We start from the raw sequence: 16,461 nt of genomic DNA, 5'->3' as shown, positions 1-16,461 counted from the left end.
TGTACTCCTCCTTGCATGTTTCCTTTTCTGTTCCTCTGGCTAAACTGAACAGCCGTTGGTTGCTGCGCCTAGGTAGGATCGATCAGTTTCCAACACTGCAATGTCCTTTTTTCATCTTATCAGCCTACTTCCCTCCTCCAAGAGTTTATCTGTAAATATTTTAGACATGCCATATCACAAGTTAGCAAAACGCTGAGAGCCTGTGACATTGTATGTGCAGAATATTCAGCAACTCAATCAAATGCTAGGTTTGGCATCTTTGATGTGACTCACAACAATAACTTACAGACGTTGAACCAGTCTTACATTTCTTTATATAACTATAATCAATGTACCCCATTTTTCCTTGACCTTTGGTATGAAAATGTGCTGCAGTGATATTTGCCCTCAAATATGTCTGTATATTTAATGCTGCCAACAACTAAATCCTTTGTTTTGTCAACCAGACACTGTTAAATAAGTTTTTATATTCCCAAATGAAAAAATTTAAACAAAGTTTTGAGTCATCTGGATGGTATGCATTTGTTATTATAATAGAAGAAATCAGTATCATACTAATTTCTCTATTTGAAGACACACAATTGCTTCTAGGTTCCCATCCTTTCCATTAAAACCACACAAAGTGGTAGGAAAAGAATGACCAAATACAGGCACTCCAACCCTCATCCCAAGATCCCTTTAATCACCTGAAAACAAAAAGGAAAAACAAGAAAGATGGGCTTTGTAACACATTCACAGAACACTCTGGGCTCCAGCTTCACTAATGAGAGAGGGTAAATCCTAAATCATGCTCCCAGCGGTTCTTTCCTAACTTCAGTCAGTTCAAACATTCTCCTGATCTCCACTGTATCTAAAAGATGACTTTCACAGAACCTGGCTCCAAACCAGTGAGGGCTTTATAGATGAAAACTATCTGTAGTTACCCAAAATGTTGGGTAAAATGCTCCTAGTGCTCAGCTGTGCTTAGCATTTCCGATCTCCTACTCCAGCTCAGTTTCTGCAGGCCCTCAAGCGCACCACTCCTTCAGGTGACATTTGGCTAGCCAGCACTCACATAAGTGCACAGAGCTAGAATAAAAACAAGCCTGTATTAATCCGCAACTTTCTCATCATGTGGTTTCAGAGATCCTTTCCCTACTTCACCTGGCTTTTCTGATCCCTCTGCATACTGCAAGGGCAAGGCAAATTCAAGTACTATAGGAAGGTCAGCACTTCCCCAGTTTCCAGTTTAAACCAGTCCTTTTATTTCCCTCTCAGCTGTATGGCATGACAGGTTTGGGCAGGGGTTCCCACAGCTACACGTTTAAAAAATGGAAATGGCAATACATACATGTATCCACATACATGCATCATTAGCTGTCAGCTACGTTCTTGGACAATTTAGCTGGATTTGGGGGGCTTTCTTTGTTAAATTCTAGCAGAATTCATTAACAGTCACACAATAGAAACACTAGCCAGGATCAGGCCTGTGCCATGCTAGGCTCCATCAATACACGTAGCAAGAAAGAGACCAATTTAAATAGAAAAGACATGCAGTAGGTGAGAGAAAATTGTACTGGTTCCACCTTGCAGGCAGTGAACGTGAGCAGAGAATTCTAGGTCACGTATGGAGGTTTATGGCCCAGCTGTAAAGAGAAATCTACATCTCTTCTGCTGCCCTGAGTTCAACAGAGAATGAAATATAAGAGCTTTCACATCATTTAAGCATTTTTTGTTTCTCTCATTTGAATAGTTCAGTTCCTTGTGTCTTGCTACAGTAGCACAGAAACACTGAACAGGCCATTTTTACTTCTATGGGAAATCAATTACAATATTAAAATACCTCCAACAAAAAACAAAAAACCCCAGGAACTCAAGGTTATTTACCTTAGATTCTTTCTTCTTTGCTTTCTGGGGCAAAGAAGGTCTCTGAAGAAATACAATTTGCTTTGTAGATAAATTCCCCTCCCTGAAAAGAAACAAATGCACACTCCTGAGAATGAATTAAATTCACATCCAGCATCATTCAAAGTGAAAATCCATCTCAGTCACTTACTTCTGCAGGTCAAAACAACAAACTGAAGAATGACCTAAACATTGCCTGTCCCCTGTGTCTTTGAGCAGCCTGGTATTTTGGGGGAAAAAAGCGCAACTGTTCAGCCTGATAGAGCCTGTCAGCCTGTGACATACTTTTGCTGAATGTTTTAGCATTAGTGTGTAAACACAGAATAAATTGTTTGGAGCAAAAAGCAAGAAACCCGAGCCCCATGATGCCTGTGTGTAGCACCATCTCAGCAACACCGGAGTGCTCTCTCCCTCCTTCCCTCCCTCCTGGGGCACCCATCTGGAATGGGGCTGGGTGCTCCGCACAGGTCTGTAGCACAGTAGGAGGCACAAGCAAATGCCACCAGTGGTTACATTGGGTGGGTGCCCTCCTGCACTGTCAACGTGACTGGTGTTACTGAAGTTATAAATGGGATACAGAAAGCTAGAAGAGAAAGAAAACCATGTATACCTTTAAGAGACAGGGCTTACAAATCATAATTGTGATTTTCTATTCATTCCTATATTTATACATGAAAAACTTAAATATCGTTTTTCTCCCAGCACAGATGGCCTTTACTTTTTAGGTTTTTATGTGTAGGAGTAGTCTTCATCTGGATCTCATAAAGAACTGGGTGTATTTTCACTCTTTTAAGATAAAAAATCACGACTGATTATATTGGTGTATATATATAAATATATTCCTCACCAGTGAAAATTCAGAAAGTGCCATCTTCATGATTAACAAGTGGGATGATTGTTTTTCACCACAGTTATGAAGAGTATTTTTAAGTGACTTGCATTTATAGTTAAAAACTCAGACTATTAATAATAGCAAAGTAGACCGCAGAATGATTATACATGCAAACAAGGCTACTAGAGTAATGATACACCAATCTCACATGGTTCTTCTCAGCTAGACTGTGTGTATCAGCAGCATTAGACAGACATCGATTAAGAATCGATGCTTTTCTTCAGGCAGGCAACATGTCACTCCAAACGTTATCACAGGTTTTGTCTCTGCTCTAAGAGTTGCTACTAGGAAATCCAGAGTGGGACTTTTACAGTCAAGGAGTTTACAGATAGGCAGAGACAATACCCAGAAAATTCATGCAGAAACCGCACTGCCACCTTGCAGTATTTTTCCCACCAGACACATGCTTCCTGCCCCATGTGGCTTGTGATGCTCAGAAAACCCAGAGAACAGCTGCAGCAGGGCTTGCAAGGGCAGCTACTGCGCGCATGCAAGGAAAACCACGCTAACTGCAAGGAGAATTGCTTGTATGGACTGCAGTGCTCGTACAGCAACTTCCCTGGCCAAAAGGCAGCACCCACCTCCTACCTACCTATTTGTCTTTACAATCGGAGTAGGAAGCACGCATGTCAGCTGCCAGCCGTACACGGCAAGGGAATTCAGCAGCGGAACGTAATCCGTCTGCACTTCAACTCCCTAGGAAAGAACAATCAACAGTTAGCATTATCAACTGGAGTGTGACATTCAGTCTGACAAAAAAAAAACCCCAAAACAACAAGAAAAAATACATGTGTGGGTGCTCTGGGAGGGAGAATGGGTTTTTGTACCGAAGCAGGTCATTTTGTATGTTCAGCTAGGCAGGAAGGAAAATGTTAGAAAATATGAGACACAGGACCTATCATCCTGTACATCACAAACTGTTAAATGAGTGTTTAAAATGGTAGACATATGTGATCTTGTTTTTACACTGCCTGAGTCATCCATGTAGCTTTAGATGATTCCAGATCTGAACAGGACAAATTAATTGTATTTTACCAATTATCTCCTCCCAAGCAAAAAGATATATTCAAGTAGTTGAAAAATGACAACATTGCTTTGCCTGGATTCTGCACTTGTCTAGGCTTGAGTAAATCCTGAAGATTTGTACTGAAATCAGTCAGGTTACTCTGCCATGATGGATCAAGAGCAATATAGCCAACAACGACATAAATAGAATATAAGTACAGATCTATTCCTTTTATCACCCCCAAATACGCATTGCTTCCTTGTTATTTTGAATCAGGAAATCTGTGGGCGAGACCAAAAGCATTGCCTTTCAGTGCAGAAGTCTGGCTCCAGCTGCAGATCTACCCAGCAGAGCCTTGCTAATTCTCTTTCTACCAAATGGTAGACCCTGTAATTCACACAGAAAGAACCACTGGTGATTTCAACAAAGATTGCTCCAGTGAGGTGTCTAATTGCCAAGACTTCCAGTAATTTAACAAATAGATGCTAAAGCATATTTACTAGTTTTTAATTTTAATAAACACAAAGCAGGCAAATGGTAACTACTAGTCTCTACAAATATAACTACATTCAATTGGAATAACAATTAAATTTGCCAAAAAGCTCAGGCACTTACACTGATTTCATGTGCACGCAAGGAGTTTTAACTGCCAATTCTCAACACTGGGTAAGGCACAATAGTTTTGCAGCTCAAAAAAATCCATTTATTCCACCGTAATAAAATAGTCATTTGATCAGAACTAATCCAAATCCTGCTGTAGTTATTTCAAGGTATTTTAGTGAATTCCAATCTCAGCTATTCCTTTCTTCTAAAGAATGTAATTTAGGTCACTTGATATCTTCATAACTCAATGACTGCCTGACTATACCTATTAAAAACCTGATCATGACCACAAATGCAAATAGCTGAAGAAGCTGTATCACTCCTGCTTAAAAAGGAGAATGTTTAAAAACTCTACTCCAGAAGGTGCATGCAAGAGAACACTCTACTAATGTTACTTCTGATTTCTGTACAGAGGCTTTCAGGGACTTACAGAGATACTGCTACTTTACAACATCACCATGTACGGACCAGAATTGCTAACTCCAGGAGAGGAATGAGTTGCCCTGCAAGAGGGAAGCAATACCACATGGCCTTTGACTCATGTCCTCTGAAGGGATCAGGACTTACCCTACATCTGTGATCGTGGTAGATTCAGAGTCTCCTCAGACTCCCATTTCCCTCTAAGATGGGTATTTCCACCCTCTTTCCAGTTTTTAAAATCAAAGGTAATGCAAAAATTATGAGGTATCTAGATGCCTTTAAGAGCTAATGTCTCAAGAAAACACATTAATAACACATTGAGATTTATGAGATTGGTCAACAAAGCCTTCCAAAACTAAAGACAAAAATATGCAACATAAGCATTAAGAATAAGGTCAGAGCATCCACCATGGCAAGCCCGCAATGAGGTGCCTGGAAGAACACATAAAAGGATGACCAAAACATTCCCTCCATCAAACAGCATTTGTAGAAGAAAAAACAGAAGGAGCTCACTCATTTAGAGGGTGGAAGACTAGCAGGTCAGGAAAGACTGGCACAGCAGACCTTGTTTGTGCCCCAAGCAACATCTTACATTTCAAGGAGGATTTCTATTTTGAATTCATTGCCTAAGGTTGGCGATTAGCAAGGAGAACCTTCTCCTTGCATCAGGATGTGCAGCAAACGTCAAAAATCAGAGGGAGATTATGGCAATGAGGAAGGACATCAATACCATGCAGAGCTCATTTGGCTGCTGCAGAAGCCAAATTGCTTCAGGGATGCGCCGTCAATCCTGCCACAGCCCACTGTCCCTGCAGGCTCTGAGTGGCAAAACAAGGCCGGCTTTGGACCTGTCTGACTTGTCAGGATTAAGCAACATCTGCAGCAGATGATGTTGTATTTCACAATACCAATAGTGCAGAAAGGAAAAGAGCAGGTAAGCACATGTAAAAGTGTAAAGTTACCGGAAAATAAATTTAAGATTAATTTAAAGTCAGTTAGGTTTAAATAATTTTTTTTTTTTTAAATCTGGAAATGTAAAAAACTCTGTTGAAAGACTGCTGTACAACTATTACAAAAAGGTAACCTCTTATTTTTCATATGTGCTGGTACCTGACACCACAATCTGCATGTTAGGCTGTTTGGAGGAAGGAAGCATATACATTATACAGAGGTGCACACTTCCTCTGAGCTCCACATGCTCTTTAAGAAGCTCTCTCCAACTCTGCAGGATGCCTTGCTGGAGTCAGACACCGCACCTCTTCCCCAGGTCCGTGGGGGAATAAACTACTACTAATAATTGGCTGCGTTTGAAGATGATAGACAAGAGAAAGGAGTCACTCCTGAATAAACAGGTGTAATTCATATGGGCTTCAAGCTCCTTACTTGCAAATACAGATAATTGAAGCTTTCTTTAAGACCACAAGAAATTATTTCTCCCTCCCCCCTCCTGAATCATCAGTTGTAATCCTATCCCACGACTGGAATTTGTGTGCCAGCAGGAGTCATGGTTATACGGGCCTTTAATTGGTGTCATATTAAATGCTTTCCAAAGCAAAAATGCTTCTAAACAAAGAATACACTGGGGTACGGGTGCAGAGGAAAAGAGTCATCTTGTATTCATTTTATATTTAATACAATAATTAAATTATTTTATCTACTATTATTTGAGACAATGGAAATTAAATTTCAAACATACATAAGATGAAATTGCAATGCTCTTTCTAGCTAGCAAATATTGGATTTGAACACCAGCAGAAGTAGAAAGTGTGTGCCAGAGCTCTTCTGAAAAAGAAGTGTTCAAATAATGTGTCTCAAACTGGAAGACATTTCATTCAGTGAAAGGGTGGAAAATTTTAATTAACTTGCTTCCCACTCTCCTGTGGATGATAAGTAATCTCTGATCACACCTTGAGTGTCAAGAAGCCAGAGCATATTAAGCTAGGTTTTTTCCCTTGACTTGCATCACATGAAAAGAATTCATTTTATTTATAGTTGTACTGTTTGTTTTCAGCATTTTCTCCTTTCACAGTTGCTTCTGCTCATTAGAAGAAAAAAAATGATTAAAAAATGATAATGATAATATCTAGGGCAAGCCACACAAACAACTGCATTAACAATTTTTCTTTTGCCCCCCTACTGCGGCAATTTTAACCACAGCAAGATAATAAACAAGACAACTATTAAGCTCCTGTGAGACAGAAAGAAGTTCTTTAGAAATCATTCTTTCCTGGGTTAAGTGAATGTGATTTAGTCACAAGGCAGCTATAGATTGTGACTATTTAATATTTTTTTCCAACATGGATTAAAGAGTGGAAGATTGAAAATCCCATTAAATAAATCTTAATAAAAGCTTTATCGGCAAATCTTAACAGACTGCATACTAAGATCTACAGACAGATGGCGAAGAGGATGGGAAGTAAAAAACACGAGTCGCTTTGAAAGTGTAACCTACTGTTTGTTGGGGAAAACTGGCAGTGCATTCAAACCCAGCTCCTTACAAAAAATAGAGGGGAGAGCCCACGAGGAAAGCAACGTGCACCCCCAGCCAGGGATGGTTACCAGTCCCCACCACTGCCAAAGCCAGAGCTTTCTCTCCTAGGGCACTGAAGGGAGGAAGTGGTGATGGCAGAACTCGCACCTTAGTGGAAAAGAAGGAAAATAAAACGAGATAAATTGAATATATGGGCTGTGCAAGAATGACCCGATAAAAGTGTGCAGCAAGTGTTTTATGTTTGCAGTAACACAGCCAACAAGGAGACTAAATCCAAGCTATAAATTTGTGAATTATTTGCCTTTTTCCTTTTCAGACTTCTTCCAAAAGGTAATTTCTGCTAACAATATAACATTATCGATCCATTAAAAACATTTATTGGAAGCAAAAGGGAACTTTCACAAGTGTTGCAGCAATAAAAGTTGGACTATGCTCTTCTAGTATTGAGCTGCTCCTAAATTTCCATGTGCAATACACCACAGCACCTTGCTAGCAGACACTTGCTACACATCCGTTAGCTGTATAGCAGAGGGGTGTGCGACAGCTCCTGTGCTCTTAGAAACCACCAGTGGCTTTTGGCAGCAGATGGGTCCCTGACCAGCACAGACTAGCTGCCGAAGTGGGACTTCAGCAGAAAGTTAATAGAAAAAAAAGTAATAACTAAATCCAGAGACAGGCTTTTTGCTCACTATTCTGGGCATATGTAATTTAGAGTTATTTATGATTACTTAATATATGTGAATTCATGCACTGTGAAATATTTTTGAGACTATAAGGCTCTAACACTATATGGGGTAGCATCCTGCTAAGACAGTTTTTTCTGCGATTCAGATGTATCCAGTCACAATTTCAATACACACATAGGCTGCTGAGTAGCATTCACATCTGTCTCCATGTCTAGGGTGAAACGAAAACCAACCAAAAAACACTCCAGTGCCTGCAAAGCCCACTTCTCTCAGTGACTTCTGCAGATGCAAATCCTGCTTTCTAGCATGTGTATAAGCTAACAAAAATGTTTGAGTGCTCCTGATATTGCCTGCACCTGTAACACAGAAGCACATTTGCATAGCAACACAATTTTGCATTTATAGAAGCACAGGATAGGTAGCAAAAGGTCCACAAGGTGAACGTGTTGACACAGAGGGTTATCCGCAAAGGAAGCACAGAAGCACCTTATGAAATGTGTTAAACTTACCATTGCACAGGCAATGTACACATGATTGGGCAACTCCATGTAATTGGCCACTGAGCACAAGAAATAAATGTGATCTAGCAATCCATCCAAGTACGTTTTCTTAAATAACTCTGGCATTTTTAGTTTTGCAATTCCTGCAAGACATGTGTGCTGTACCTTAAGGTGAGCACTGATTTTACTGTTTGTCCATCAACTGGTTTTGGGAAAAAACCCAACATAGAAAAACACTACCTGAGAAATTGTATACTCCAGGGTGCCTTAGCACACACAGCTTAATCATCTCCATGCAGCTTCCCCAACATAAGTTCCTTTGGTTATAATTTATTCTCAAACAAAATTTGGCTTTTGCAAAAAGGCTTTGTGCACCACTCCACCATTACGGAACTAGTATCTATTTCCACGCGAGAAACACAGCTGAAGCACAGACCCTCTACTACCACCGGTTCAGATGGCAGGAAAGCAAATGTTGGCACTGCCCTTCACTTACATGCAGGCTGTGTATGCGATTTATGGGGTCCCAACACCTGCTTCTCGTGCTCCTCAAAATGATGAGGCCCCTCCCAAACCTGCCAGACAGGAGCATAGGGTCAAAGAGGTGCATTAGCCAGGGCCCTACTGCCTGGCTAAAGGTGACCTGCTGGGGAAAAGAAACGTGACTTGTGCCCTGTGTGTTTTCTTAGACAATATAAGAGGACTGAAATACTTTTTCTCAGCTTGTTCTTAAGTGGAAAGTTCAGATCTGGCATGCTCACGTTTTCCTGAAAGATTTGACAGGTGAGCAGAGAACTAATTCTTATCACTGATCTTGTCACAAACCTGTGACAGATAGGAAGCGTTTTTTTTTTTATTCATACTGTTTTAAATCCTGTGCTTTTCTGCCTGTTTACTTCAAGTGCCCTTTACTCATGTGGAAGAACTGTTTGCCATGTTAAGATGTTCAATACTGCCAGCGCCACAAGAATGTATCAGGGAAGTTCCAAGTTTGTATTGCTAGATTTCATTACTAAATTTATCAACAAAACCAAAGAAAGATTAGCCTGTGGATTTTAATCCTGTATTGAGCATATGTCTACTGAGTTCAGTAGACAAATATATACGTATATATGCTGCTTTCATATCTCACATAAAAAAATGAAACAAGAATTATAAAACCTTTTGAAGATAACAGGCTCCTGAAGGTTTTTGTTCAGCTTTTCTTAAAAAGCAACAAAGGGCAAATGCTGAAATATTATGCCCAAACAACATATATGTCCTCTGGGTGGTAAAGAGGGTCACGCACACAACTGCTTTTCATGGTCATCACCATCAGCTCCTTTGCTGACCTGGTCATGCATTTCTCCCATGGCCAGAGACAGCAGAACATAGCTTAACTGACATAGGACCTAAATCAGATTTACAGACAAATCAAATCCTCATTTCCAGAGAATTTGTTTCAAGGCTTACATTAAGGCAACTTGCAACCTAGGCTCAGCAGAGATAATTTTTTTAATCTTTTGGTATGTCGCAGTTTAAAAGGTTTACCATGTCTACAGCAGACAGTGACCCCATTTGATTCTGCCAGGGAAATGGCAACGCCATGATGTATTTGAGATTTTAATTCATGTCAGTACACCAAAGATATGGTATAGCAAAAAATATAAAGTGATGAATCACCAGCTGAAGATTTTTAATGAGAAAATACCTGTAAATTAAGAACAATATTTTCAAAATGAACAAGGCTTCAGAAGCAGAACAATGCAGATATCTAAAATAAATTTTAAAGACAGTATTAGCTATTTTGTTTTGGGTAATGGGGAAGAGAAGGTGACAGATTAGAGTTGGGGAGAGGGAAATCATGCAGGCTGTGATTAATCAGAACTGTCTACCCACATTTGCCTACACAAGCAGAATTAAAACCATCAAACAAGTTTTAGGGCTAGATCTCAGAGGCTGTGGTGGAAATAATATGTGCTGACATTTTCAGAGTTAAAGTGATAAGGATGAGACCAGCATTTTGTCATTAGAAGTCCTGTGGTCATTTGCAGAGAATGCCACAGCTCTACTTTGAGAAGAAAGAGTTAAATTACTCAGAGCTATTACATCCTGTCTGCTGCTTGGCTGGGACCACATACTGTGACAGCTGCAAGCTTTACATCCTCTATAAACTGACATTTTACACACACACAGAGTGCATCACGCTGTTCAACTTGTTTTCTCTATTAGCCTTAGCAATTAAAAAGGCAGCACTTTCTCTGCTAAGCGGTATGCCAAACCCTCTCTTTTGCCTTTATGGTTAAACAGCAAAACTTTACCATTTCATTTAGAAAGGTTCTTTTTTCATTACTAAGGGCATTGATACATGCTACATGTCTTCCTTTTTAAAACAGCTTTCTTTTGTTGTGGCTGGGATTCCTTTGTTTGTTTCTTCTTCTTAATTAGGATACAGCACAATAAATTTACATTCAGTTAAGACCACATCTGAACTCATAGCTCACCCAGATAATCGAATCTGATACAAATTTAAAATAAGGATCCATTATACTCATTTATGTCATGCTGCCCATCAGGGCTTCTTCCACAGCCTTGGTACAAATGAAAACAACAAATGGAAAATGTTAATCTAGATCAGAGCTGAACCTATACAAAAAAAATAAGAAAGTCTACATTATTGAGTCATTCCACTGCTCCATAATTATCTCTGTGATAATTTCACTTTGAAGTACTCATAACAGAAACAAAGCCTTTACTGACTTTCGGACATCATCTGTCACTACTGAATTCCATCTCCTTCCCTCTACATCCCCCATTTTACAGTCCCTTCCTCTGCCACTGCATTATTCCACACTTATGGTAAATAAAGCTGAATTCAAACAGGGTTTAATGAAGAGGCAACTTAGTCTTCTGGGTACAACACTGGGCAAGTGCCTACAGATCCTCCGGCTTCCAGTCTTTCTTTCATTCACTTGATGACTTTACCTACCTATGCCTATTATGTCTCAGAAAGCATGAGACATGAAATATCCAGGCAGTTATTTAACTGTCAGGAGAAGAAAACAGATGTGGTCAGCTCTGCTCTTCTTCTAAATGGGTAAGACCCATGGCTTAAGAGTTCCCCAACGCCTCAACCTCCTTTCTTCAGCAGGCTATTTCTTCTCCATATTCTTCCACTTTCACATTGGTGGGTAACACATTCTTAATGTCCCCAAAAGAGGGGCACTTGATCTCAGAAGAGCAAAATTGCCAGGGAACACCCAGCAGCCAATTTTTAAATTACAGCAGAGAATAATCTGATCACACCGACAAGCTGCGTATATGCTATCAGTCGGTTTCTGAAATTGGACATACCAAATCTTATGTCTGGAACAAGAGATTCTCCACATTAGCCCTCACACAGACATGGTGTGCAGCAGTACAGCATCTCTTGACACACCAGATGGTATTGGGAGGTTGATTCCTTAAACTGTTGACCAGCTGTGTCTCCAGCATGGAATTGCTAGAATTGCAGGCAAATGATACTCCACCTACCAGGGCTCTAATGCTTCAAGGGGCCCTGCTAGAAGATACTCTCCTGCTGTGTCCTAGTGTTTTGGTCACCACTCTGCCATCACAGGATCCCCATTATCAGATGCTGTCCTTGTCATGTAGCTTGAGATAAACTTCCTTGTGTCCTCACAGAGCAAACTAAGAGGTGCGTAGGGGCCATTATGCATAACTTTGTTGCAGCATCCTAGTGACAGAGAGAACCTTTCACTGCTTGTCTAAGAGCCGAAGTGGTTCAGACCAAGAATCCATTTAACTCAGAAAGCTGTCTCTAACATAGCTATAAGTGACAGCTAAGGAAGAATAATATATATTCAGGGCAAGCATGTAGGATACCTGCCCCAAATATTTTGTGTACTTCCTCTCAGCATGTCTGGTTTAGTTTCTACTGAAAGGAATTGAGTTTGTCCAATATGAGACCATTCTGTGATGTGAGGTGAGGCATATTAAGTGGGGAGGATCAAGGGGTTCACTTCAAAAACACACTCCTGATCTGAATTAAAATGCTTGTATAAACACAGAGATAGATAAGTTAGAGGAAAAAACAACATTGCTTTCACCCAAACCCATCTAAGCTTCTTGAATGCACAGCATTCTCCAGAAAGGAGTTCCACAGATCTGCTGCCTGCTGCATAAAGAATTACCTGAACTATCTCCTTTTTGTTTGCTTTGCACCTGGCCCCAACTAGTGCCATTTGACAGTCCTTAGTTCTTAAACTGGAAGAGGTGGCAAACAATCAATCCCTAATTACATGCCTCCCGTGATTTAGGAGACCTCTACCTACACCATTCCCTACAACTCTTCTCTGTTCCAGGCTGAAAGGACACACCATGTAAGGTCTTCCTAACATGGAAGCTGTCTGTATCATTGATCATCCTCACTGCTCTTCTCTGAACAATTACAGTGATAACATAACCTTCTGAAATAAGGTGCTGTCAAACCACGGCTTATACAGTAGTATGTAGTAGTACATGCTTGCTGTTTCACCCTCTATTCCTTTCCTAACAGTTTGTAACATATGGTTAACATTAATGCTTCTTAACATTTGCCTTCTTGATCAGCACTGACCTAATGCACTCATGGAACCATCTGTCATTATACCAAAACCTTGCTCCTGAGTGGCAACACCACAATTTGACCCTAAAAATGAACAAGAACTTACAGTCAAGTTGTAATAACTGGAATAACATTAAATGTAATATAGGAATTGTTTGTTCAGATGCATATTAGCACAAGAAAAACTGCCATTAACGCATTACTCTGTTCTTCAAGAAGTTTCTAGCCATTATTATATGGCCATTTCTTGCTACACTACAAAGTCATCATTTAATAACCAAACTCTTAATCCTAGTCTGGAATTTTATACCTTTGGTCTAGCATCTGTCCCTTTTTCCCTTAATCCATCCTTTTGGCATGTGTGTGCCTTGCTTGTCTTTCTTAGGATTTTACACCATTTACAATATATTCCAAGTGAAAAGATCAGGTATTGCCTTTATAGATACATAACGTCTTCTGGCAGACAAGTAATCAAATAAAAAAACCCCAAACCTTCCAAGAGTTACACAACGGTATCTTCTTTTCCCCCATGATCTTTCTGCTTCAAGTCACAAAGAATTTTAAGCCCAGCTTTTCAAATACCTACCTGTGTATCAAATTTGCTGTGGAAGATCAGTACCAACTGATCTGATCTAAACAGTGTTTCTACTGATGTGAGTGTGCACTTAGATCAGTAAAAAGCCAATCTATAACACACGTGGTTTGTTTATAGGGACCTATCCAGAATATACAGTTCTTTCAGCATATGAAGGACTTCAGACAGAAGCAAATGCAGTTATCTGCATTCCTACTGCAGCTAGGCCTACCTAAAGGGCCGCCGCCTTTAGAATTGCGATGCTACAGTGACTTGTGTGATCATGTTGCCCTGACAACCAATGGAGATCCTCTTTACAGTTAATCTAGCAGACATCTGTATTTTTGGGACAGACAGCCCTGAGTTTCACTGCTCATCATCATTCACATTTCCTATCCCCCCAGTAAAGCACAGAGATTATAAAAATCAAAAGTGCATCATACAAACCTAGAGTGTGGTTAACTGGCATTACTGTTATGTTGCATTCCTTTACCTCAGTTGCCTGTCTGGTACTGTTGAAGCACAGATCAGTACGTGAGAGTCTGCCTCACAGTCTTGGAGTATTTTGATTTACAAAAAAATCAAAGAAGAAAAACTGCACACATACCTTCAGGACAGTCCACTGCTCTACAACAATTGCATCATAGCCCTGCACGGTTTTACTGTCTTCCACAGCAACATCTTCAAAGAGAAAAACTCCATACATTGTCCCATGCAAAGAATCTGTGAAAACACAGGGTTACCTGTAAGCTTTATGGAAGATACCCCATGTGTAGTGAGGCATTTGAATTTATTAATAACAAATTCTTCCAAGGATGTTAATAAAAAAGTGCATAGACCTTCCTCTGATAGTCCAGCTCTATTAAATGAATGAGACTAATATCTCTAGCAGTTTTTAAGAGCAATCCTACTCTCTAATAGCAAACCTTAGTGTCCACTCTGTTATTCCAGAGTTTGTCCTCAAAAACCACAGCTCTCCCATTCTGAGCAGGCAAAATCAATTCAGTCCTTAGTTCAGCAGTACTGCTCATTTACTTGAAGTTATACACACACTTTTGGGGCTAAAGACTACGTATTATGTCAACTTTTCAAGGGCTTTTGAAGGTACACTGACATTAATGACTATACCCATTCATTCACACAAGTCAGAACCCTACGTATGGATCATCCATTGCAGTTACAGTGATCTACGTGGACTAACGATGATCTGGCATATCTGAACGGTGTGAAAGAAAAGATACATTCATAACTATTTAATCAATTTATGAAGGCATTTTGACCATCTGGCTTAGTGGCTCGCTATTCTCATTTGTATTCCCAGCATGTTCAGCCTTTTTTCAGACAACACATACTATTAAAGTCACTTGAGCAGCACTTTCTCCTTCAACTTAGCCGTATGCTCCATAATCAGCAATCACTCTCACATGCAAGAACTCAAGTTTTGTCAGCTCCGTGACAGAACAGAATCAGAATAACTGAAAAAAAATTACTCACCTTTCTTCGCTAAAATAAGCTAAATGATGAAGCGATAGAATTATATTTTGAAAAACTGTAAATAAGCGGTACTGTACTCTTTACGAACACAGAAAACTCCTCTCACATTGTCACAAAGCGTGTTTTTCAGCCTTTCTAGTTTAAATAATACATTTACCCCGTGTGACTGATTATAAAGACCTTGCTCAGTCCCTCCCCAAGTGTTGTGTTTTGCATGATAGTTTCTTAACATTTTTAGGAAAGCTATGTTCATTGCACTGGTATGATTTATGTTTTTAAAATGCAACCACACATGCCAAACCAACAGATTCCTGAACTGACAGGAGAGTCTTCTGGATAAGTCTGCTTAGCTGTTTCATCAGGTCCTCCTGCTTTCCCTGGTTGATGTTATGAGGTCAAGCAATGCCAGTGGGAAGGCATCGCTGCCTCCAAGGGAAAAGGTGTATCAAACTCAGAACCAACTTTCACAAAGGAGGCAGTGAAGAAGATTAAGAGGCTTCTCCCCTCTTGCAGACACACTCTCGGTCAACAGCTTCCGATGTCATTATATGATCTAAATTCAATTTATTATCTGGAAATAATAAATTTGTTGTGGGCTTTGCCAACAACAAACCGGACTCCTACAGCTGGAGGCTTATGTCTGCAAACACTGTAGCAAGACTGTTGCTGAAGGTGTCAAGCATTTGCATACCCCCTTTCTTCTATTTGCACAGTCCACTACTCTCTCTTGCTGCAGTTTCCATCAAGTCATTAAGTTGTAAGTGAGCAGATGCAAATACTTGTATCTAAACTAACACAGTGTGGTTTTTTTTTTAGTTTGGTTGTGACGGAAGAAAGTTGTAAACCACTTACTAGGGACTCTCCTTGGGATTCTGTTGGGAGACTCGAAGTAGAAAAATACACTATCTACTTTCACACTGACTGTCTCCCCAGGCATGTTTCCTGTAAATCCATTCAGAACAAGAGAGAAGATGACTCCTCACCACTACAGCAAGCCAGTAGTACACATTGCTCCAGGATGACCTGGACTACAAAGCAGTAACTCCTGTCATCTAGATAGATTTCTCATCCAAGTGAGAACAGACATTTTTGTTGTGAAATAACAGGCCAGATCACTAAGTAGCTGGGTTATAGGTTAGAAAACATAGGGAGAACAAGCTTGCCACATACAAATGGGTACAAGACTTAATTATCATATTTCATTCAGAAATGGCACTTTGTTAGACCCTACATTTCAAAGCAGGAATCAACTCAACTTCTGTGCAATACATCACGTTCCAACACCCAAACCCATATGAAAATCTATTTTAGGATGCACAATGTACA

General features: G+C 40.0%; 1 protein-coding gene across 3 annotated transcripts in view; it reads right to left on the bottom strand.

Moving 5' to 3' along the window:
* RFTN1 (raftlin, lipid raft linker 1) overlaps positions 1–16,461 on the bottom strand; it is a 96,464-nt gene that overhangs the window by 3,960 nt on the left and 76,043 nt on the right. For all 3 annotated transcript variants that reach the window (XM_052798722.1, XM_052798738.1, XM_052798732.1), the window contains exons 7-9: positions 14,249–14,364; positions 3,369–3,472; positions 1,867–1,948 (exon numbers count right to left, since the gene is read on the bottom strand). In XM_052798722.1, the coding sequence (XP_052654682.1) occupies positions 1,867–1,948; positions 3,369–3,472; positions 14,249–14,364 (302 nt within the window). The remainder of the gene's footprint in view (positions 1–1,866; positions 1,949–3,368; positions 3,473–14,248; positions 14,365–16,461) is intronic.

The sequence above is a fragment of the Harpia harpyja genome, chromosome 1, assembly GCF_026419915.1.
Source record: "Harpia harpyja isolate bHarHar1 chromosome 1, bHarHar1 primary haplotype, whole genome shotgun sequence".
NCBI lineage: Eukaryota > Metazoa > Chordata > Aves > Accipitriformes > Accipitridae > Harpia > Harpia harpyja.
The sequence above is the reverse complement of the archived record's forward strand: the minus strand, read 5'-3'. Positions and strand labels throughout refer to the sequence as shown.